Source organism: Berghia stephanieae, chromosome 5 (genome assembly GCF_034508935.2).
Source record: "Berghia stephanieae isolate SIO BIC M18660-M18661 chromosome 5, UCSD_Bste_1.3, whole genome shotgun sequence".
In the NCBI taxonomy this organism is placed as follows: Eukaryota; Metazoa; Mollusca; class Gastropoda; order Nudibranchia; family Aeolidiidae; genus Berghia; species Berghia stephanieae.
The window spans coordinates 41,502,618-41,528,554 of record NC_088364.1 but is presented as its reverse complement, the minus strand read 5'-3'; the positions used below and the strand labels follow the sequence as shown (position 1 = coordinate 41,528,554).

At 33.7% G+C, this 25,937-nt stretch overlaps 1 protein-coding gene across 4 annotated transcripts; it reads left to right on the top strand.

The window, feature by feature from the left end:
* The first annotated feature begins 69 nt into the window (after positions 1–69).
* Positions 70–25,382, top strand: LOC144972935 (zinc transporter ZIP11-like). 4 transcript variants are annotated; one of them, XM_078914766.1, is made up of 8 exons: positions 70–652; positions 6,117–6,155; positions 8,702–8,869; positions 11,287–11,590; positions 13,937–14,006; positions 15,408–15,506; positions 19,041–19,199; positions 19,726–25,382. In XM_078914766.1, the coding sequence occupies exons 1-8, from the start codon at positions 545–547 to the stop codon at positions 19,802–19,804; spliced, it is 1,026 nt and encodes a 341-aa protein (XP_078770892.1). In that variant the 5' UTR covers positions 70–544; the 3' UTR covers positions 19,805–25,382. The 4 variants fall into 4 exon arrangements, with proteins under 4 accessions (XP_078770892.1, XP_078770893.1, XP_078770894.1 ...); XM_078914768.1 differs by lacking the exon at positions 70–652 and adding an exon at positions 2,010–2,116; XM_078914770.1 differs by lacking the exon at positions 70–652 and adding an exon at positions 2,162–2,614.
* The last annotated feature ends 555 nt before the right edge of the window (positions 25,383–25,937 follow it).

Sequence of the window (25,937 nt, the reverse complement as noted above, 5' to 3'; positions counted from 1 at the left end):
GAGAGAGAGAGAGAGAGAGAGAGAGAGAGAGAGACGAAGTATTCATTGAACGAATATTTACTCTCAAAAGATTATTTCCGGTGATAACAATGCCACTTATGTGGTTTGTTTGTTGACATTTTCCATTCACAGCCGTACGTAGCATTCGCAAAAGTCAATTCATGTACAACTATTCGCAAAGTAATTAAGCGGCACAACAGCTGTTGCACACAAACGTAGATATGCTCTGTTACTCTATGTCGTAAATCAACACTTATATAATAAATGATGCTTTGTTGTCAACCAACGTGAACAGTCAAAGGCAATTGTATTTGTATTGTTCAACAATTTGTTGATTTGATCTAACTGTCAGTTCAGTCAATAATATCCATCTAGAGGGTCTAGTCTAATATGCGAATAGAATAGATACAGTCTCTATTTAGTCACTAGACTAACGAGTGGTCAAAGACAAAGGCAATTTCATATTAAATAGACTGTGACAGAAAGGAAAGTACGTCCTGTGATATAATATATTATTTAGAGATACCTATCTAATGTTTGCACCATGATAGAAGGAGCACATCCTCTTCTTCAAACCCTTCTAGGGACTTTATTTACATGGGGTCTAACAGCATTAGGCGCTGGTCTTGTGTTCATTTTCCAAAGTGGCCAGGTAATTATAAAACATATAATTATGTTTTAACTATAATTTTTGTATCTGACTATCTAGGAGTTGCATTACATATTTTATTTATTTTTTGTCATGTCTGTTAATGTGTTCGTTTCTCTTTCCCTGTACTTGTAACCTTTACTGTGATTATTGCCAGACATGTCTGTCAATAACGATGGATGATTATTGTGATTAATAAAAGTATAAAATTACCCAACAATAAATCAGTCGATGGATAGTAGGTTACTATGTATACACCAGGGGGGTTGCTGTTGATCAATTCTAGCCGGCACAAGTGAGAAAATTCAACTTTCACCCCTACCACAAGCAATGATAGAGCAGCTGGGCCTGTTTGGCCTGGTGGAAAATGCTTTGTTATAGACCAGTGTTCTATTCACATCAATATAACTCGTTTAACATTACAGAAATCGAGATAAATTCCGTCGTTTGTGTGTATGTATGAATGTTTGTGTGTGTGTATGAATGTTTGTGTGTGTGTGTGTGTGGGGGGGGGGGCATATAATAATAAGTAATATATAGCGAATTACCACACATTCACCATGCTCAATGCGCTTCACAATCTTTCATTTATAACAAAAGTAAAAAAGGTTCACTAATGTATTCTGTTCTGATTGACATAATTGAGCAATCACATCTCCCCCCCCCCCCCTTTCAAAATAAACACGACATAGCTAACCAATGTTATCATTTCAACAGATTGCATGTCATAAATATACCTATACTTCACAAAATCTCTTACACCAACAACACTAAGAAATATTTTTTAAAAAGAAGCCACAAACATTCCAAGAGCAGCGTTGCGTCATTAATTACTTTCAACAAAGATTTAACAGCTGTTAAAAGATGTATTTGTGTGTGTGCGTGTGTTTGAGTTTGTGTGTATGTGTGTGTGTGTTGCGTATATGTGTCGATAAATTTTGAAGAGATGTACTCACAGAAAATTAAATTTGTATCTTATTTGTTAAGTCAGTCCAGTCCATCCATCAATTGTCCTTGGCAAAAATACAATTCATTGTCTATCAGTAGTTATAGGTGAATTCAATCAAATCATTAGCCGCTTCAATGTAATAACGACCATATGGTATCAATAATATGGAACTTGTCAATGAGTTGAATTAGCCATCGCATTCAAACGGGATCCCAACTCCCAACTACCTACTAACACTCAAAGACAATACAGGTTCACAGTAAATTAGTTAACCCATCGTATGTCGTCATGGTGACTTTGCCCTCTCTGTTGAATCGGGGTTCTGTTTTTGGTGACATGGCTTGCAGAATAAATAGTCTACTTTTGATTCAGGAAGTAAAATAGTCTACTTTTGATTTTAGACTTTCTGTATTTATTTAAGCAATAAATCATTTGTTAAGCCTATATTTATTAATTTGATCTTCGTTTTAGTGTTTAATTGCAGTGAGCAACACCCTGTTATGATATTAACTCTTAAGGTATTTAATTATTAATTCTATCCTAACCAGGCCTCCAGCTTGTTACATCTCAAATGTGCTGCCCTGACCAAATAATTTTATTAATGAAAGACAGTAGATGGGTCAAGGTCGCTAAAACTAACACTCTGCTATAACTTTCTGTCTCTAATCCCTTTTAAAAACCAAGGTGGCACATAGCTTTTGTGCTCACCTCTCACTTACTTTGTATTAGCCACAGTGTTGCGTGCATAGTGATGGTTGGAACAAACGACTGGGAGGGAATGCACATAAAAATCAGCTAGGGAGAGATTATAACAAAACATGCAGCTTGACGAAAAGCAATAAAAAGTGCTAAAATATATTTTTTAATGAAAAATTTTTTAAAAGAAGCTAAATTCGCGGGATGTTGAATTCTTGGGAAAAATATAGGGTGTCCAGAAGTAACTTCAGTCTGTAGAGCGACCGCCAGTGATATACACAATAATTGTCGACTTTCATGTGGATGAGGTGGCTGAATGGGTAAGTTGTCTGTCTTAGAAGGCTTGTCAAAATCGACGCTGTGTGTTCAAATCCTGGTTCCGCCACTTTTTATTTTTTGGTTTTCTTTCTACAGAGCGCTGATAAATGTCCCATCCCCCCCCCCCCCCCTCTTTTTTTTTCTTTTAAATCTTTTTCTTTCTCTCTTTTGGTTTCTTTCTATAGAATATTGCAAATTGTATTAATCGCCCCACTCCACTCTCAAAAAGTGCATACTAAAAGTATAAATCATTAAAAATAAACCTAGGGATATACCTATATATATATATATATATATATATATTATATATATATATATATATATATATATATATATATATATATATATATATATATATATATATAAATATATATATATATAATATAAAATATCGTGCTCCGAAATAAAATAATTGAGGCAAAAAAGGAGTAAAAAGAAAAAGAAAAAAAAATTGTTAAGAAACAACAATATAATCAAGACAAAAATAAATAAATAAATAAACTAGTAAATAGATAAATAAATAATCTTGATCAGAAACTCTAAATAAGTCATCATAGAAAAAAAAATTATTAAAAAAATATATTTAAACCCCTCCCCCTAAAAAAAACTAACAAAAAATATAATCAAATTTAAGAAATTAATGCTCAGAGACGGAACAAGGCCAAACAAAAAAGTTGAAAAGAATAGACTATCTTGCTCAAAAACAGAACAAAAGACAGAAAGAGAGGATGTTTTTTGTTTTGTTTTTTTGTGATGATAATTATAATAATGATTATGATGATGATGATGATAATAATAATAATAATAATAATAATAATAATAATAATAATAATAATAATAATAATAATAATAATAAATATTAAAAAATATTGAAAAAAAAACAACCCATAACAGGACAAATAATTAGAGCAAAATATATTGAATGACTATCAGAGAAATAAAAAATTCAATTAATTTCCAAACTCCTGCTCAGTATAAAAACAGAACAGAACAAAAGGGAAAACAATTAACATCATTTGGGAAGCGAGCGGAATCTAACCAGTGCAGCAAAAAGGAACAAAATGAAAGGTGGTCTAGCCCACTGAGCTGTCTATCCACACAGACATCTGTGTAACTTAAAATTCATTTATGTGCTAGATAGTTTTCCACCAGTTTTGCTTCATTGTTTTGATAGTTATTTTCATCTCTGATTCGGATATGTTGTTGGATCTAGTTTTGTGGAAGTGTTATAGTGATAATAAATTGTATTATTTTGTCTGAGGAAGACAGGACAATAGTAGGTGTGGTCGATTTTGGGATGAACAACACCTAGGCCTTGGGATTAATCGGCAAAACAATCAAATCCTTCACTATCATCAATGTCCCCAAAATTGTGGTCAGAATGAACAAATTATATAAACAAAATAAGATCAATAAAGTTAACAAGTAGGTAGGTAGTGAAATTTCTAATAGTTGGTGAACTGTGAACCACTTTGCTGATTAACAAGTTTCTTACTGGTTGAAAAAAAAAATATGCGGAATTGCCAGTTTGATGTTTTCAGTTCAAATTGTCAATAACTTACATTTCTTTGGTGCCATTTGCTCTTTAAAAAAGCTGCATTTGGCATTTGAGCACTATTTACTTTCATCTTGTGTTAAATATAACTTGATATTAACTGATTTGGGACTCAAATTACCACTGGCATTTTTTCAGATTATTTGTTTTTTTTTCATGCCTAGTTGGGTATTTTGCATAAAATCTTTCTGCCATTGTGTCTAGCAATAACAAAAAAGCCAGGCCTTTTCTTATTGCCGGACAGTGTCTGGCCATAATCATTCATTGTTATTGACACTCACTCTCTCTTCCGCCTTCCCCCCCCCTCTCTCTCTCTCTCTCTCTCTCTCTCTCTCTCTCTCTCTCTCTCTCTCTCTCTCTCTCACTGTCTCTCTCTTCCTCTTTCTTTTTCACTCTCTAACTCTTACTCATTCTCTCTTTCTTTCTTTCTTTCTTTCTTCCTCTTGCTTTTTCACTCACTCTCTCTTCTCTCTCTCTCTCTCTCTCTCTCTCTCTCTCTCTCTCTCTCTCTCTCTCTCTCTCTCTCTCTCTCTCTCTCTCTCTCTCTCTTCTGTCTCCCTCTCTCTCTCTTTCTGTTTCTCTCTTTCTATCTTTCCCTTATCCATATATCTCTCTCTACCACTGGTCAATCAATCTTCATATTCTCTATAAAGATCATCTGGTTATAGAGAAATAATATTAATTTGTTACAATTATTCTTTGACTCTTTTTACCTTCGTTTTTTCTATGTTTTACAATTTTTATTTGTTAAAAATATTTGGAGTTGTATTTGTAAGATCCATAACCACTGGGCTACTGTAACAAAGATAAAACAAGTAAAAAAAAATATTTTAGGCCTTTTGACCTAAAGCTAATTTAAATCTCTTGAATGTAAGGTATGTCTTTAAAATCGTTATAAGGAAAGGACAATTCATTAACACTTTACATACCCTTAAGTACATTATACTTCTACTATTCAGAATGGATGTACACAAGAAGTTGTAATATGATTTACGAAACAAAGATTTTATGTTATGATTTTGTTTGAGTTTAACAGATGGACCGATAAATTTTCCTCCTTTTTGACAAATTGCCATTATCATCACTGGTTAAAAAAATCATTTTAAGGAAAGCAAAATTCATTTAAAATTTACATAAAGTAATTTATATCTCTACTATTAAGAAAAGCAGATGCACTCTAAAGTAGTAATATAATATACAAAATTATGATATTTTATGTTATGATTTTGTTTGGGTTTGACTGATGGACATACATTTTCCTGCTTTTTTGACAAATTGCCATTATCATCACTGGTTTAAAAAAAAAATGTTTTAAGGAAAGGAAAATTCATTAAAAATTTACATAAAGTAAGATCTCTACAATAGATGTACTCTAAAGTGGTAATTTAATATACGAAACTATGATATTTTATGTTATAATTTTGTTTGGGTTTGACTGATGGACTGTGATACATTTTCCTGCTTTTAGACAAATTGCCATTATCATCAATGAATATTAAGTGAGAGACATAGATTGATACATTTTCTTTACAAATTAGTCTTTTTGCTGTTGGTCAGTCTAGCTATCATAAAGTACGACTAGCCTTTTGAAAGTCTAGAAACAGGAAATTGCCTAACCCTGATGAGTCGTCAATTCTAATCAAATTTCAATTAGATACAAACCGCTATAATTTCCTTCTACCGAATGGTTTTATTTGTGGTATAATTGACTCCTTTCAAAGTATATATCAGTTTAAAGGTGTAAGAGTCTTCTTTCAAAGTACCAACCTTCTTAGGTAGTGTTTATACTTTAAAGCAGACATGAGCTGAAACTGGTTTGCATGACAGATGCCGTTGCCTTATTCATTGTTGTTGTCTTCACCACCTCAGTCATCTTCATCATCATCATCGTCAACGTCATCATCATAATCATCATCATTATCAAAGTTGATATTTCAATTCCATTTTAGAGAAAAATTCTTGATGGCAGTCTTGGCTTTGCTGCTGGGGTAAGGATCAATTCATTTGCTCATTAAAAAAATCGTATATGTATATTACTGAAATGTATGAACCCGTAGACTCAATGTCTGTAATTTATTTCATATTGTTTTATTTATTTCTTCTCTTTTCTTTTTGACATTATTATAATGTATCAAGAGCTTGCAAATAGTGAAATTAATTATACATAATAATAATGATAATAATAATAATAGTGATGATGATGATAATAATAACAATAATTCTTATAACATTTATATTAATGATGTTTATGGAAATCTAAATAATACTATGGAATGCTGAAGTTGATCAAAATAAATGGATCACCCCCTTTACATTGCCTCACAAGAACCACGACACCCAAAGGAAGGTACCCTGAACACATTATTGGCCGTATTAATGGGTTAAGATTAGTAGGTACCCTGCCTTCCCTCCATCTTAGTAAACTTTTCTGTAACAGGAGGGCATAAATATACCTGAAAGGATTTTATTTTGTCTTTATATATAGAAGAGAGAATTACAATAATCTAGCTATGACAGGATTAGAGAATTAACTAACAAGGCCGAGATGTCTCTTGTAATTAGATGTCTAACACTATGCGGCTATGTGGTCTGGTGGTATGACACTCGCTTTCGGATCGGAAGGTCCTGGGTTCGAGCCTCGCTCGGCGCATAGTTGAGTCCTTGGAAAAGACTCTTTACTCACATTCTCTCACCGTACTCAGGTGTAAAATGAGTACCCGGCCGTCAACAGCATTGTCTCTGTCGGTGTAATATCGCCTAACAGGCGTTATGTCTCGTTCTACATGTTACGTGTTGCTGTTGGTCAGGGACCCTTTGTAAAGTGCTTTGAGCACATTTAGTGGATATTGCGCTATATAAAAGCTCTATTTTTTTAATTTTTTGTTTTTTTTAAAATATATTCTTCTCATTTCCATGTACATTAACCTTACAATATGGTTTACTTGACTGGTAAAAGACAAATCTGAATCAATAAATACACCCAAATTTTGAACAATCTTAGCAGTTTCAATGACTCTATTTCCTAAAACAATTGATTCACACTCTACATTTTAAAGATTTCTTTCCCAGCAATAAATATTATTTTCATTTTTACTATCTTTAGGTTTTAGTCTGTTCAGTTCCATCAAAGTTTTCAATTTAAAAAGCAAGATTGGAAATGTTCAATTAGAAGATGTAAATGGTCGTAGTTTGCTGACTTAAAGATTTGACTATCGTCTGCTTAAAATTGGTAATTTAGATTAAAATCAGAAATAATTGATCCAAGGGGTTCCATGTACATTGTAAAAAGAACTGGACCCAATACTGATTGCTGTGGCACACCATATTTCAGAGGATGATCAGATGATTTAAGAGTTTTAACCACAACAATCTGTCGACGATTCGTTAAATAAGATTCGAACCATTTCAGCGCCAATCCCTTGATACCAAAAAGATAATAAGTAAAAGATAATAAGTACACACCCAACTTACCATATGCATAAAGCAGTAGAAAGAAAGACAAAATCATCCCATTGTGATGTGACTGTGAATTTTGTTGTTGCTGGCACTGAATCACACCACTGCTTGCAATACACTCACTCACATGCAATGCTCCCAAACCCTACCCTTACACCTTGATTAATCCCTTGATACCAAAAAGATAATAAGTAAAAAATAATAAGTACACACCCAACCTAACATATGCATAAAGCAGTAGAAAGAAAGGCAAAATCATCCCATTGCGATGTGATTATGAATTTTGTTGTTATTGGCTCACGCCACTGCTTGCAATACACTCACCTACATGCAATGTCCCCAACCCTATCCCTACACCATGATTGATGTGGAATTGGTCTACCAAACAATGGCATTGTGTAATAAATCTCACTGAGTTTGGAAAGTGATTCAAGATTTAAAAAAAAATACCAGTCTTATCTACACTTGGCATGCTTTTTGCTGTTTCAATTACTTTTTTGTAGTTGAGATGTGCATATGGGAAAAAAATGAAAACTTTAAATATCCAAGGTTTTCGCTGTATCCAAGGTGCACTGTATTATCATTATTGATAATAATAATGATAATTAAAATAATATTGGTAATAAAAAAAGAAGAATAATGATAATAATAATAATAATAATAATAATAATAATAATAATAATAATAATAATAATAATAATAATAATAATAATAATAATGATGATGATGATGATGATGATGATAATAATAATAAAGCAGCTAATGATGATAACAATGATAAAAATAGCAATACCGATAATAATTGCAACAGTTGTAATAGTAATAGTGATGCTAATGTTAACTATCATGATGATGATAATAATAATAAAAGGAGTAGTATAAATTGTAGAAGTGGTAGTACTAGTACAGGGTTGCTGATTTTCCGTATACTTACAGAATCCAGTAAGTCACTAAACCTCAGGATATTATCCAAAAACTGGATGAAGGGTGGGGGGGGGGGGGGGGGAAGTAGAATTAGAAGTAGTGGCAATAGTAGTAATAATAGTTATGATAATGATAATGATTGGATTTATTCCAGGTGATGACAGCTGCTTCGTATTGGTCACTCCTTGCTCCAGCCATTGAAATGGCAGAGATGTCTGGACTGTATGGGGAGACTGGACAATTTGCTTTTCTTCCTGTGGCTGTAGGGTTCACAATGGGAGCTTTCTTTGTATATGGTGCTGATGTCTTGCTGCCTGATTTTGTAAGATATTTTATCCTTAGTTAATTTTTTTTTTTCCTTGTCGGAAGGAACATGGTAGTCTTAATAATGCACTTTGGGTTGCATTACAATTTTTGTTGTCGAGAACTTCACACTTTTTCAAACGGCAATTTAACTGTGTCCATCTTCATATTTTGTAAAAATACAGTTTATCACACAGAGTGAAAAAAAGGGATAATTTAATAAATTAAAGAATTTTTTTTTCCCGTATTTATCGAGAGGCAATTGCATGGCCCTTCTAGAACGGACATCGAAATTGCCTAAACAAAAGGATTTTTTTGATAAATGGATCACAAAACGATAAGGTAAGACTTTGATTACTGACAGAAAAATATGTCATTTCATTTAAAACCGCCAGATTTTTTTTTAACAATCTTGTTTTCTAAGTGCATTTGATATAAATTTACATGTGTCAGTGTAGCATCAAAATCAGATTTTGAAACCCTGAAACAATTAGACAAGCTGAAAGTAGCCATAGCTAACTTCAGGTCTAATTACTAGCTTCAAAGTCTATAGTCTATGTAGTTGATGTCTTATTATTATATACGCATGTGCAAAAGTAACTTTACGTTTTTACATGCTAAATTACTTTGTTGAAAAATTTTATGTCACCCAAAAGAGCACTTATTGAACCACATGTATGCTTAGTTTTATTGCAATCTGTCAATCTTAGAAAGGATGGTGAAATTATGTTGCTGAAGCAAAATGGACAGCGTCACAGAAAATGGCATGAACCCTTTGATAAGTTCTATTGGGAGACTTGTCTGAGCAATGATTGGAAATCTTGGTGGCCATATGCAGTACTGACTATTGCATCAAATTTCTCCTCCATTTCTGAAGCAGAACAACCCAACTTGTGTTTTGTAGGCTTATACATGTATGCTGATGAAATTTGGCTGACAAATATTAAAGGTATTGCTCATTTCCGTGGTATAACTTTTGTCCAGTTTTGTCTTTTAAAACTCAAATGAATTGACTCAAAACAAGTGTTAAGTTACTTTTGCACTTGTGTGTATATGTACCTGCATCTTGTGAAGGGATGTCAGTGACTGAGATATTATATGTATAATATTATCTTGTGAGGGATTTTATTATATATAAATGCTACATCCAATATGTTGGTAATATTAGTGTGTACTCTTTTATTTAATTTTGGTAGTGGGTACGTGAGTGTTTGGTTGGGTGTGTGCTTGTGTTTGTTTGGGTGTGTGATCGTGTTTTCAAAGTGTTTGTAGCTGATGTATTATTATATTATTATGATTTAATTTTGTGAAAAAGGGGGGCTGAGATATTATATAAACATGCTACACTTCATTAATTTTGGCAGTTGATGTGTGTTCCCCATAAGTATTCCACAATTAAAATGATTAGTAACTTTGCCCTTTGCTGTGACTTTTTATAAATGATGAAATAAAAATTATGCATGTACTTTTCTTCCTTAGGCCACTAACTCCATATTTTATTTTTGTTTGAACTAGTCATTGATGAATTGATTATTTCTCCTTACTGTTCTATTATGGTTATAGTCTAGAATATACATCTCAGTAGAATAAAATAAATATGAATTATTTCTATTTTAACGTTGTCCCACCACCCGAAAACTACTACAATATGGATTCTACACCATCTGCTACACCAAGAGCCCCTCTAGATCTTATTTTCCATGGTTCAGAATGTATTAGATCATTTCTAGGACCATTGAGGAGTATAAATAGAGAAAAAATATGGATAAAAGAGGCCACATCTTGCCAATTAATTTTTTTTTTTTGGCAGCATCACTGTTGTACTAAAGACAATAAAAAGTGCAAAATCTTAAGCAAAAATTGTTGTATTCATTTATTTAAACCTTTATATAACTCATTTAAGGACTTATTGATTTGTGAAACATTTTATTTTAGTTAAGGTTGGTTAAATAGTGCCAATTACTAAAAATATCATAAAATTATCTTTCAGATGATACCAAATATGATAATATTCATCCATTTTGAAAATATAGCCAAATTTGGTTTGAAAAAGTAAATCATGAAATTTTCCCTGTTGAAACCACCTACAGTCGCGTCTCTCTAATCTGGAACTCCACAATTCGGATGTCTCCATAATCTGGACAGATTGCCATGGGACATATTTTTTTTCTTTACTTGTGCACTTTAGGGACTGGTTTCTCTACCCAGATGTCTCTGTAATACTGACAAAATGTGGGGGATTGAGGTGTTCCAATTGGAGAAACATGACTGTATTTTGATTGCAATATCTTATGAGATGAAATTCATAATAAGTTATTTACCTTATTTTAAGACTAAATACTTACTGAATAAATTTATTTCAATGGTTTGTGAGAGGAATCTGTTTGGATAGAATGCTTAAGCCAATATTGCTATTAAAAATATTTTTTTTTACAGGGAAATATTTTAGGTCCAGATGGTGGTTTTGTCACAACCTCCTCCAAAGACAATGATGATCTTGTGCCTGTGGTGTTGACAATGCAACAGGATGAATCAAAAGCCACTTCTATAAATAGAGCCTCCACAGACCAACAACAGCTCCCAAGACAAAGACGTCCACAGACTGACATGAATGGGACATCTTCAAGAACAAATGATAGTTTTGTTGGCGAGGATAATGGTCCTGCCACTATTCATAAAAAGATAAATTGGAGACGAATCATGTTGATGATCGTTGCTATTACTGTCCACAACATTCCAGGTACCTTTTGTTGTAATGTTGTCTTCTGTTAATATTTTAAGGTCATTAGAGGTAATTTGATTTTCTAATAAGCTGATATTTTATCTCGTTCGTATTAAATCATCACTTAAGGACTTAAACCATTGCGGACCTGCCTACTTGAAAATTATAAACTTCTTAATTTTTAGGAGATAAAAATTGTAGTCAACTATAGTGACTTAAAATTCAACGGTTTACCCTCACAATGATTAAATAGCTTTTCAAAATCCTTAAAATTATGTAGTTTGGCATTAGCTTACATTTTCAATAAGTTTAATGACCTAGAGATGCTCACGAAGTTCTGATATAGGAGCCAAAATTTTGTAACTCTACAAATTTTTTTGTAACAACAGGGCAGGTCTGCCATTGAACTCAATTGTAACTGATATAAAAAAAGTTTTTGCATATCCAGTGGGCATTGACCTTGCCAGTCATTCCTTTTTTCAATGTGAAACTTGTCGTCACTTAATATTTTTCACCAAGTTTTCATCCACCAACAATTGGATGGAAAAAATATATATTTATAATGTGTTTTGTGCTTAATGCCTCGAAAGATATTTGCGTAAGATAAGTCAGCAGTTTTCAAAACATTCCTATTCCTTTAACGGTGTACTGAATTTCTTTCAAATCATATAGATTCTTTGATTGTTTCTCTAATATTAGATGCAGCACACCTTACCATTTTCATCAAGATATCAATAAGATAGACATTAAGCCTGAGTAAGGTCACTGCTACTACCATCTCTGTTAAAAAAAAGTCAGATGTGATGGCAGTAAAGGGTTATTAGTGCTATTTTTAGATACCTCCACATCTTTGGAAATGTAAATGTTGCTGTTCGAAGCTCGAAGAAATAAATAATCAAGTGAAGTTGAATGTAAGCTTCAATTTAAGTACAAAAACAGACCAAATGAACGTTTCGGGTTTCCCCTTTATCAACAAAACAGGATGAATGAAACACCACAGATGAATGAGATGAGGTGGTAGTGGCGTAGTTAAGATGAATAAACAAAACACTTGGTTGGCAGGAAATATTATGCTCCTTTGTAAGGAAGCACGAATTAAAATAGAATACTATATTTCTAAAAAGTGTGTAATTAATTAAGTGAAAAGAGGGTAGGCGGGGAGGAACTGTGTAATGCAGTTTAGAAAGTGAAATATCAAAACGTTCATTTGGTCTGTTTTTGTAATTAAATTGAAGCTTTCATTCAACTTCACTTTATTATTTACATCTTTGGAAATGCAGAGCTGCCAACACTCGTTTTTCCCTTATCATACCTATTCTTTTTTATTTTTTTGGACGGGGAGGGGGGCTTAAAAAATTTGGTAGGATTTTGAAAATCTCGTTTTTTTCCTTGATTTTTTTTTTCTGATAATTTTGTGATTTATTACACACGACTTATAAATGTGACTTTACGAGGTTTCAAATATGTCTTTATTTTAATTACCTAGATTGATAATGAAATATTACTTATACTTATGGAATATTATTTCCTTTTGATTAAAATTAAGAAGAAGGCCAGTCTTCATTTTAGAGTACCTTTACATGATAAGACTTTTACTTATGGCTTTAGAATAAAATTTAGATTTTTCAGTGAAAATCCTGTTTTTATTTAAAATGTAAAAAACTGTTTCATTGACATTATGAGTTGGCAGCTCTCGAAAAGATTTAAGATTTCCATTATACAGCACAGTGCAACCTTAATAGTGTTCTTTTTTTTGGGGGGGGGGGGTGTTTATTTATATTTACTGATAATGTTCGTGTCACCATTATGTGTAATTATAAAGATAATTCATCGATCACCATCTGTCTTTGTCTGGATGAGACAATCTCACACACCATCAGTCCAATTTATGGCCAATAAGAACATACATTGGTTGAAAAGCAAGCATTCTGGTCTGCTACGTGCCGAGCAAGTAAGGGATATCATTGGCCAAAAATCAAGCTTTTTCATTGGTTATGAAGACAATTTTCATTGGTTGAACAGTCAGTGGTTTCATTTGACCAGGAATTTCAATGTCGTTACTCGCGTTTTTTGCTAAAATATATGTCACTATAGAGATTTTTTTTATTACTAACAATAGACAGGAAAAAAATCAAGCCTGGCTATTGAGGGAATGTTGCTATAATGATTGTCGTCATAGAGAGGTTGCACTGTAGTTAAACATTTTTGTAAATTCAAAGCACTTCCAAATAATGCATGACTATTGATTTGTAATTTTCAAACAGTAAAACGCAAAACAAGATAACATTTTTTTCAGACTTATAATGGCGTGATTAACCCTCTCTGATCCTTTTATAATATTTGTATCTCGATCTGTGATTTCAGAGGGACTTGCTGTTGGGGTTGGGTTTGGGGCAGTGGGTAAAACTAAGGCAGCTACTTTTGAAAATGCTAGGTAAGTATTGATAAACAAGTCCTATTCTTCTACTTTTTCTTTGTTTGTGTGGGGTTCCTGACCTCCCATAGTGTGTCTTCTATACCCCTATATTTGTTTTCCAATTGCTTTTTGTCTTGTCTTGGAATTAGATTATTTGGTTCTGTCCTTTCCTTTGCCGGAGTCCTTGGCTGAGAGAGAAACAGTCAAATGTACCGTGTTAGTTTTGGGAGATGATAATTATTTTTTTTGTCGTGTAAATCATCTCTCTCTTGTGCACTGTATTACTTTTTGTTTAATATATATGAAAGGATTTGTAAATATTTGGATGTATTCTTTTTAGTGCTTGTGTCAGGATGAGACTTTTAGGTGATCTTAGACTAAGTACACTGATAGTGTGCTCTTGAAATCTGTTCATAATCAAATAATTCCCCGTTGTCTTATATTTTTGTGTGTGCTTTCAAATGTAAATATATAATTTTTTTGACTATACCATTTTCTTTCTTTTTTTACTTGAGCTGAAATGACCTAAAAGTGTCACGAGCGCTGTCGTAAAACCCTTAAAAACAAAAACATCGTCTCATTATTATTATTATTATTATTATTATTATTATTATTACAGTCCATGCCACCTTCAAGCAGTTATTGAGAGGGGGCTTTAGCGTGTCTAATGCCGAAGTGTGCTTGAGTTCGAAGTAGACAAAATCCAAAGATTTCCATGGATGAAATTTTATGAGTTATTTCTCTATTAGTCATGATTGCGCAATACCACTTGCTGTGTTATTTAGTGTTTTATATCACTTTGGGGTTTGTTTATTTTTGTTTGGTTTCCAATGCTATTTTTATTTTTTTAATTCATCTTGGTACAAATTGTATAAAAACACTGAATTTGAAAAACATGGAGTAATTTGTCATGTGGGAGAATGTTGGTGTTGGGAAAAATCCGTCTTATTTTGGTGAAAAGAATCAAGTAATTGAGCTTTGCTTGCGATGTGAAACAATACACTGCTGTACAGTTCTTGTAATTGCCTCGAATTTAGTTTAAAAATGTGAGACCAGTATATTCCATAAAAACCTGAATAGTGCTCAAACTTTGCAACATCTCAGAGGAATAATGCATTTTGGTCATTCCTGCTACTTCGTCATCTTCCTCCTATTTTACCTGCACTCGGGGTGTCTTCCTTTCCTGTGTATTTTAGACAATTTCACTGTCCATTAAATCACCAGTCCATGAAAGGAAGTGGATAACAATAAGAAATAACAATCATAATCAGATATTATAGTATATGTAGCAAATATTCGGTAAGAACCATCTAGCATGCTTGAGTCCGAAATGTGCTTAATGACTGTGTTTAAAGACAGCATGGTCTATATCATAAATTTTATTTTTTAATAATATTTTTTAAATATTTCTTTTTTTAGAAATTTAGCATTTGGTATAGGAATACAGAATTTTCCAGAAGGTTTGGCAGTCAGTCTTCCCTTGAGAGGGTCTGGAATGTCTCCTATGAAATGTTTTTGGTAAGTTGTATAAAGCTTTTCACCTTTTCACCTTTTCACCTTATAAAAATAAAATATCAGGGTGTGGTCTTTTGTCCTCCATCAGTGGGCAGGGAGGTCACTTGCTCTTTCTTCTATCCCCCTATATTTGTTTTCCAACTTGCTTTCTGTTTTAGTATTGGAATGAGATTACTTGGTTTTGTCCTAGTCCTGGCTGGAGTCTTTGGCTGTGAGGGAAACAGTCAAATGTACAGTTAAAGTTTTCGGAGATGATTTTTTAAAAACTTGTAAATGATCTCTCGGTTTCATACTGTTATATTTTTTGTTTTGAATATACAATGATTTGTAAGCATTTGAGTGTATTCCTTTTAGTGGGATCCTGCACTTGTGTGGAGAAGACTTCTATGTGATCTCAAACCAAGTACATTGATTGCTTGCTCTTTGAATCTGTAGCTGTAATCTATTTGGACCATTCCCCTTTGTCTTACTTTTTCTCATGTGCTTTAAATAGTAACTCGAGAATTTGTTCACTATCCCATCTTCCTTTTTACTGATGCTGAAATGACCTATATGTGTCGCAAGCATCATAAAATCCTTAAAAACAAAAACAAACATAAAATGAAATTAGTAGAATTAATTATGTGGATCCTTGCCTCCTCAAAAAATAAAAGGAATAAAAGAAAATTGAGATGTGCCAGGATGGAATACCAAATAGTAGAGTCAAATTAGATCATATATCTTCTTTCGGATGATTCAGGTTTTCTGAGCTTGAAATTTAAATTTGAAATAAATATATTGAAACCTGTTTTGCTGTGACAAACAATTTGGACAATGAATTTGTGATACGAGGAATATGTAAAATAGAATATTGACAATGGGGGAAACTAAATGTGCAATGGATGATCTGGTAATAATTTCCCTACACAAGTCAATAGAACATAGTGGCTATATTTTTCACCTGCAATAATTCTATTATTATATTTCTTTATAAACCTAAACACACATTAAGTAGCCCTCTAACACACATTAAGTAGCCCTTTAGAGCCATTAGGAACTGGAGTTTGTCCTGGCTACTATAATCTGAAACGAACAATAGCAATTGCTTGTCTCTCTTTGGGTAGGAGACTAGCCTTTCACTTTCACAACGTACTTTCTGCCAGATCTAACACACAACTACCCAATAACTGCTGGGTGGACAGGGGGTCCAAAAAAAAACAAAACAACTTTACTTCGCCCGGTATTAATATCAGTCCCATTCATGTGAAGGGAGTGCTCTACAAACTGAGCTATCCAGACCCCCAAACCTACACTACACATTACATTATGCTTTCCCGTAGCAATGACTTGATGTGAAGATAATCTTTTGAAATTTTAATGTTATAATTTTATTTATTCCGAATTGGACATTTTGTGAACTCACAAAGCAATGAAAAGAAATTCTTATATCAACTAATACGTCTATGCAATTACAATGCAACCCCTGGATAGCACCATTGCCTAGGACCAGAAAATTATGTCATTATCCAGGGGTATTGTTGCTCCAGGGTTTTCAAGAGGGTGGAAAAGGGGGTCTGGTGAGCCTCATGATAATAATGGTGGCGATGTGCAGACCAGAGCATGTGATAAGACACATCAAAAGATTTACCAGATATGCTTTCACTCTCCGATGTATTTTGATCGTAAACAGTGCCTGAACCCCATTTTCCTTCTGTCGTTCATCCGGGCTTGGAACAGATATTTATTTGATTAAATGGCATTTAATATACCTATCTTCATTCTTGGTTCCCTCTTGCTTAGTCAGCGAGGTTGTCAGCGATTGGTAATGACACTGTCGATAGCGGCAGAGCTGCAAGATGGCCGGAGTTCCATTTGGTCAATTTTGACTTTAAAAGTGACCAAATAGAACCTCTCTTGGCCAAATGCTAGAAACATTTTGACCCTTCTAGATAAACTCATCGGTTTTGATAACAAAAAATTGACTAGACTAGGAACAAAGTTGTTAATGAAAAAAAGAATTAAAAAATAAAAATAAAATAAAAATTAATAGTTGAAACACAATTCTCTGTGTGGCAATTTTGGCCAGTGGCTATCTGGCAGCCCTTGCAACAACAACAAAGTGATCTCATTGGCTGTGTGTAGGATTTTTATTGTCTAAGAGTACGAGATGACAATGATCGTAAATGATGTTGCCTATTTAGATAGATTTTTTGTATCAAACGTCTGTGTCAACTGCCAATTATTGCTATATTGATGTCACTTAACAGGGGTTTTACTAAAGGAACTGTGTTTTCAGTCCACCAGTGGACTGAAAACACAGCTGCGTATTCAGTCCACCGGAAATAAAAATATTTAAAAAGGACCAATTATCGTCTATACTTATAATCGATAGTGACGACTTTGGTATTGAGCCTATTATAGGCATCATCAGAAATGGACAGACATATAATCTATAGCAATTCAACGGCTTAATAACATCATTTACAGTGTTTTATTTACTCTCGGAAAATCTTGATTGAGAGTTGTTCGAAACCGGGTGCCTGAAATAGATCTCAATTCTCGAAACCGATTTATCAAACATTGACGAGATTCTTACCGTGGCTGCGAGATAGCCATTGGCCTGGCCAATTTGGCCACACATAGAATAATGTTTCTAGATTTAATTTAAAATTAAAATTTATATCTATTTTTTATTTTTCCTAGTCCTTTAGAATTTTTTTGTGATTATCAACTTGAAAATTAAGAATTTTTTGCCAAGGGAGGACACAGGCGTGCTCGAGGCCAGTGATCGATGTGAAAAGTGACCAAATAGAACCTTACTTGGGCAAACAATACTAAAACTCTGATCTCCTTGGAACTCTCATCGGTTTTGATAATCATAAAAATTCTAACGGACTAGGAAACATTAAAAATAGATATAAATGTTAATTTTAAATTAATTATAGAAACATTATTCTCTGTGTGGTCAATTTTGGCCAAATTGGCCAGGCCAATGGCTATCTGGCAATCATGGTAAGAATTTGTCTACATTTCAGCTCCTGATTTCGAACAACTCTCAAAATCAAGACTTTTCGAGAGTAAATAAAATGCTGTAAATGATATTATTAAGCCGTCAAATTGCCATAAATTTTATGCCTGTCCATTTCTGATGATGCCTAACATACAATAGGCTCAGTATCAATGTCGTCATTATCGATTAAGGTAACAAGTATAGACGATAATTGGTCCTTTTAAAATATTTTTATTTCCGGTGGACTGAATACACAGCTGTGTTTTCAGTCCACTGGTGGACTGAAAACACAGTTCCTTTACTAAAATGCATGTTGCTATCTTGGGATTTATATAACTGATGATTTTAAAAAATATTAGGACCAGAGGTCATTGTCGCTATCCAAGGGGTGTCGTTATCCAGAGGTCGCATTATTCGTAGTATTAATTTGACAAAAAGAGTATGTAGAAATTTGCTCTTTAACTCTGTGAAATAGATCATCTATACCCATATATCCATTCAATCTGGAAAATTTGTCACCCTTCCAAAATGTCATCTCTTTATTCAAGGTATGGGCAGCTGAGTGGTATGGTAGAGCCAGTGGCAGGTCTATTAGGTGCTTTTGCTGTCACGTTTGCAGAGCCAATACTGCCTTACGCCCTGGCATTTGCTGCTGGTGCCATGATTTACGTTGTGGTGGATGATATCATTCCGGAGGCCCAAGTCTGGTACGTAGAAATTATGGTATCTCTGATTATGATGATGATGATGATTATGGTTGTGGTGGTGGGGATAATGCATGTGGCTGTTTAAATAAAGTTTTTAAGTTCTTTTTTTTTCATATTAGATTGAATGCAGTGCTTATGAATGATATGTTTAAAAGTTGATTCAGCTCTGCCGGGTATTATTTAGAAATCCTTATGACATATGTGACCCGACGTCTCAAAGCGGTTTTATGTTGGGATGACCTAGTTGCTAGAAAGTGATTTTTAGCCACAGATATGAAACCTGGGGGTTCATTTCTTTTCTACATGATAAAGAATAAATACAATGTCTTACATTGCAAAAGACCCAAAGTTCGTATTTCTTATCACTTTCATTCTAAATTCACTTTTCAGGGTCTAATTGACCCTGGCATAATACTGTTTTGAGATGTTGGGTCATATATTTACACACACACACACACACTCATTCATTCACACATACACATCAACATAGTATTAAAATTTATGCTTTTTCTTTTTTGCTTTACAGTGGAAATGGCAAATTGGCTTCCTGGGGTTCCATTCTAGGGTTTGTTGTCATGATGTCCTTAGACGTGGGTCTGGGATAAAAAGGACATTTATCGTGATCGATTATATTTTGAGACATGACAGTTTTACTTGTTATCAAGCAATTTTGATTATGCTTTAGATTTAAATAGCTCAGATACAACATGGTCTCATTTAAAAAGGGAAATTGACAATCTTTATTTATTTATTTATTTTTTTAAATCCTTTGAATGAGTTATTTTAGTAATATCACCTGGTTGCCAATTATATGTGGTATATATATATATATGATATGTGGTTTGACGTTCAGTCTTGCCATTGCAGTCAAGGTCTGCTGTATACAGATTTTACAACTTCTACTTATAAAATTAGAATTGAAAGGCATGCCCGTTTTGAATAATATGTGATGGTTTCACCAAATTCAATGCACTTCCCAGCACCTCATTTAAAATTTCAGACTCCGTTGTATAGAGGTAAAATGATACTTAGCTGTCAGAAGCTGTGGACTGTAAAAAGTAAAAGAAAGACCAAAATACCAAAAATTGACTGTTTTGGGTTCAAAACCCTTCTTCAGCCAATAATGAGAACATTAATACATCACTTAAAATCCAGACAGATGTCAGAGAATTATTGCGGACAAGAGGTACCAAATACTCCTCTGTCCTCTGTCTGGATTTCAAGTGATGTATTAATGTTTTTATTGTTTTTGTTATTGGCTGAAGAAGGGTTTTGAGCCAGAAACGTTTCTGTGTTTGGTTTATTGTTCTTTTTCAAAGTTATTATATTCATGTTTGTTCATTACTTTATATCAGAGGTAATAGTATTAATTAGTCATTGCTAGGTGCCATTATTTAAGTTAATTTTTTAAGGAAAATAAATCATGTTTGAATTGGTCTTGCATACGGTATGGTGTGGACAATCCAAAGTACCAGCAGTATTCAAAGTAGGGAGCGAGCACTGATGCATTGCCATGGGATGTAGATGTTGATTGTTGCCGTGGTAGAAGCTCTTCATATGCCATGATTTATTGGTGTGAATGATAAATAATACTGAGGATGATGGTGGATAATAATATTAAGTGATATAGAGATAGAATGTACACAAAGGCCTTGTTGATAGTTTCGATATAACAGGAAGGAAAATTTTATTGAATATAAAAAGATATAATAAAAACTGAACTCTGTGGAGAGAAGAGTTATGTAATGTTGTAATGTAATGTGTATCAGATATACTAATATTTCAAGAAAACAATTCTTTCTAAAGCAGTTTTGAATATTGCTGAACGATACATATTCCCTTTTTTGCATACATATTGAGATCTTGCCCTATGTTCTGAAATTTTTAGAGAATGAAGAGCAAATATGGTAGTAATGAATATATATACAACTGCAGGGATTTTTCAGCGCTGATGCGCAAATTTAAGTTTTTTTATTTGTAGTCTGCTGTTATCCATTGCTACTCTATCTTCTCTTTTTCATTGGCGCTGAAATGGCCTTAATTGTTGTGAGTCATTGCAAGGGCAGGAACACCCCCCCCCCCCACCCCCTGAAAACAAACAGAACATTCCAATTTTTATCATGTGTTTGAGTTTTTAATATTATGATCCTTCCCATCTGCCCATTTCTGTTTATCAACTGACCATTTAATTGATTTGTTGGTTCTGATGTTTTGGTAAATGAACTGAAAATTTATTTAATATTGATTGATTTAACGACTGTAAAACATATTCTTGGCTTATGAGCTTATTATTCTCATGGTTAACACTCCCCTTCAAAGTAAAACCTCCATTTTATTTTATGTATTTATACAATATTGAGCTTTTTTTATATAGCGCAATATCCACTAAACGTGCTCAAAGCACTTTACAAAGGGTCCCTGACCAACAGCAACACATAATATGGAGAACGGTACATGATGCCGGTTTGGCGATATTTGCAATGTTTTTCCAACGGAGACAACGCTGTTAACAACCAGGTACTCATTTTACACAGTATGGTGAGAGAATGTGATTAAAAAGCCTTTTTCAAGGACTCAGCTATGCACCAAATGAGACTCGAACCTGGGACCTTCTGATCCAAAAGTGAGTGTCATACCACAAGACCACATGTTGACCTTTTGATTCATGGCAATAATATCGCCTTACTATTGCCATTTTTATTTTTCTTCTTCTCTTCTTTTTAATAGTGATTATAACCCACCTAATATCACCATAGATAATATGATTAGTTATTTTTCACAATGGCTTTTTGGTATCACATTGTGCATTATTCTTGATTCTTGGTCAAATCTTGTTTGTAATCCTTTTCAAAGCTCACGATTATTCATCTACATTTATTTGTAGCTTATAAAATCAATCTGCGTCACAATTATCTAGATGAATAAAGTCGAAGTCAAAATTACCAGAATTTGAAAATTAATTAATTTTTTTTTTAATTTGAGGAATACAACTCTCCCCACAATAAAGTCATTTATTTTGACACAAATGGTATTAAGCATAAAACTTGCATCGGTCTTTCTCCTACATAATACCATTTTGAGAAGATTTTTTACATTTAACAAGATCTTATTGAAAACAACGATGTTGATATTTTCATTATAAAATATAGGGTATGTTATTATGTATGAATATGCAAGTAAATATTAAATAAATAATTCAAAATTACCTGTATATTAATTTGATCACTTGGCTTTGCTTAAAAGCAGATTTTTATACCTTACCTGGTGTGGTGCTTGAGAAGGATGCAGAGAATATCGTATACTGCACACAAAACGAACGAAGAAGTGCTAAAACAAACATACCAACAAAGGAAACTAATGCCCTTAATAGCGGATCGACAACTATCCTTTTTCGGACACATAGTAAGGAAAGATAAGAATGAATACCTGGCAAGTTGTGGAAAAATACCTGGTAAACGCGCCCGGGGAGACAAAGAAAAACACTCATAGACCAACTGAAGGGCTTCACCAACCTAACAATCCAAGAGCTGTTTGAAAAAGCAAGAAACAGGGAGGAATGGAGAGAGATAATTCATGCAGTATCCGAAGCCTGGACCAGGCATGGAACCTAGAAGAAGAAGATACCTTACCTATTACCTTTCTTTATGTTCCGATGGTTTCCTATATATGGTATCATTTTCTTTTATTTTTTTTTTTTTTGGTATTAAAATCGTAGACAATACGTGAGACCCCCTTTTGTTGGGGGGGGGGGGGGGGAGGGGGATTCTATGCTTATGCCAGCTTCTGGTAGAGAATTTGGGTGACTTCAGAAGGGTATATGGATTTTAACATCTTCTGGTCATTCCTTTAACTAGTTGCCTTTGTCTTGACCTTTAAGTATTGTGAGAATGTTTTAATGTGTTTTTGACAGCAATGGTTCTTTGCTCAGAATCATTGTGGGAAATGCGTCACTACAAATAATTATTTTATTTGTTTACTTCAATTTTGCCTTTGTGCCTTAGATTAAAATGCTCAGTCTGATAATATATAACTCAAAAAAGGCGGTGGGTGGAATTCTCCTGGGCATGTGGATTCTACATCGTTTCACAGCCTTGCTGTCTCTTCTATTCTTCTAAATCATTTGTATTATCCATCTAGCTTTATGCCTGTGTTCTGGAGCGGAACCATCTGGGCCAGCCTGGAGTCTTTTCCTGAAAGTCTGAGGGGTTTATCTTTTTGTGAAAGATGATGTCTTTTCCTTGTAAATCGTATCTCTTTAATTTACCACATTTCATAACCATCTTAGTATACACTTTTTGGAGGGGTCTTTGCTTCTGTTTTGATGGAACTTCTATGTGGTCTCAAATTAGATTTGTGGATAGATTGTTCATGGATCTATGATCTACTTCTATTCTCAACCCTCCCCCCCCCCCCCAACCCACCCCCCCCCCCCCAAAAAAAAAAAATTAATGAAAAAAATAAAATAAATAAAACAAATAATAACCTGTAAATGGCAGACATTGGTTATAAAATAAAGTATAACTATAACCGATTTTACTGAAGGAGAAATATGGCATAAATGGCATGACCTGTGCTTCACCGAGGCTGTAGCTATTTAATTTTGTGCTATTACATACATCTTAATCTGTGGTGTTCAAACAAATTCTGGTAAAGAATTCCAATCTTTGATGGAGCGGTGTGCAAATAAATGTTTGAAGTAGGCGACAGGTTGTAACATGTGCAGGTTTTACCACTGGCCACCTTATCAAATTAACGATGACAGATATAGAGAATTATGGGTGGGGTTCATGACCTCCCATAGTGGGCAGGGGGGGGGGGGGGACATACTCTGTCTTTTATCCCCTTATATCTGTTTTCCAACATGCTTTCTGTCTTGTCTTGGAATGAGATTACTTGGTTTTGTCCTGGCCCTGGCCGGAGTCCTAGCTGGGAGGGAAACAGTCTAGTGCATAGTTATTATTTTGGGAGATGATATTTTTTTCCTTGTAAATCATCTCTTTGTTATGTATTATTATATTTGTTATATTGAATGTATAATGTAAGCATTTGATTGTATTCCTCTTTGTTGGATGTTGTGCTTGTGTACGGATGATACTTATAGGTGATCTCAAACTAAGTACATTGGTGGTATGCTCTTGGAATCTACATCTGATCCCTATTTGTGCTCAGTTCCCCTGCGTTTTACTTTTTCTTGGGTGTTTAATTGTAATTCGAGAACTTTTTACTATCCCATTTTCTTCATTTTTACTGGCGCTGATATAACCTTAAATGTGTCAAGCGCCGTAAAACCCTTAAAAACGAAACAAAAACAGATAGAGCATTAAAACAATCATTTATTTGTTGTCGTTTGATATAAAAATGTTCAGCTTTTGTTTACAGATCTCAGTTTAATTTGGTGTTTATTATAAGTAGAAAAAGAACATTAATAAATATTACTATGAGGCATATCTACAGGCTTACTCTTCTCACTTCCCATCACAATGCTTCCTTTATTTTCTCAACGAGTTAGAATGAATCAAATTTTTATTTCATTCATTACAAAGCACATATAATGTCCTTTATTATTATAACTCATCCCTCTAAACTTTTCGTAATCGTTTTCTTCTTTTTGTTGTTACCCAAAATAGACTTTGAGCCAATAAGTTCCAGGTTGAGAATTTTTTTTCTTTTCAAAGCTTGTAATATTCATCTCTCAGAATCTAATTCTATTCCCTATATGAACCGGTTCCTTATGTCTTACTTTTTATAGTGCTTATTTTAAGTACTTTTTATAGTGCTTATTTTAAGTGCAGAGCTACAATCTGTTGGTAATCATCATCTACCTTTCTGCTGATGCTGAAACAATCTAAAACATTGCAAGTGATGTTCAAACCAAGGCGAATAGCAAAGTCATGAGCTTTCTCTTTCAACATTGGGCCATTAAACCACACAATAGAGCTTGACCTACAACAGCTAAATCTAGCAGTCTCATAGCAATGTGGTTGTTTTCAATTATAATTAATAAAAGTGTATTTTACCATCTTGTCCATGAATGTATTCCATTCCATGTTTAAATATTCAGTATTATTTTTTTTTACAATCTTAAATTGAAGGAAGAACATCTTCTTTCACTAAATCGGCGATATTAACAAAATTATATGTAATATAAGTAGGTAATTATTAATAAAATTGATGGTGAACATATGAATGGTGTTGACTGTTTATTTCAATTGCTTTGCATATAAGAGTAATAAGGGTAACTCATGTAATGCTTGTTGGGAGTCTCAATTGGTAGAACACTCACTTCTTATGTCAAAGTGATAGATCGGTCCTGGGTAAGTCTAGATTTTTCTCTGACCCCTCTGTCCTCTTAGCAGTGATGTGGCTACTGGGTTTGTTAGATGTAGTTAAAAGCACTTTGTGACAGACTTGTAATATTCATCTCTGGATAAACTCTGGCTCCATAAGCCCAAAGCTCAGATGGACAAATATGTAATGTTTTATAATTTTAGGTTTCTTCAGAAATTAAGATGAAAGTCACGAGTGAATAAAAATTTTACTTTGACTTTGATTGACATGAAACATACTCAAGATCTTTTGAACTAGCTCACCAAAGTGGTCACCTTCAGGATTGATGCAGGAGAGAGTAAATGCCACTCTTGGAGAATTTTCTATCAATAACGTTTCTACTTTTAAGACCAAGTTTTCATCGTGGTCAAAGTTTTTTTCCGTCTTGTTCAAAGCTTTTGTTGGCTAAGT

What these genes read in the sequence shown, in the direction of transcription:
- LOC144972935 (XM_078914766.1), top strand. Translation starts at nt 545, where the DNA reads ATGATAGAAGGAGCACATCCTCTTCTTCAAACCCTTCTAGGGACTTTA. An exon ending in TCATTTTCCAAAGTGGCCAG is followed by an intron (nt 653 to 6,116) that starts GTAATTATAAAA and finishes ATTCCATTTTAG; the next exon opens with AGAAAAATTCTTGATGGCAG. An exon ending in TCTCCTATGAAATGTTTTTG is followed by an intron (nt 15,507 to 19,040) that starts GTAAGTTGTATA and finishes TCTTTATTCAAG; the next exon opens with GTATGGGCAGCTGAGTGGTA.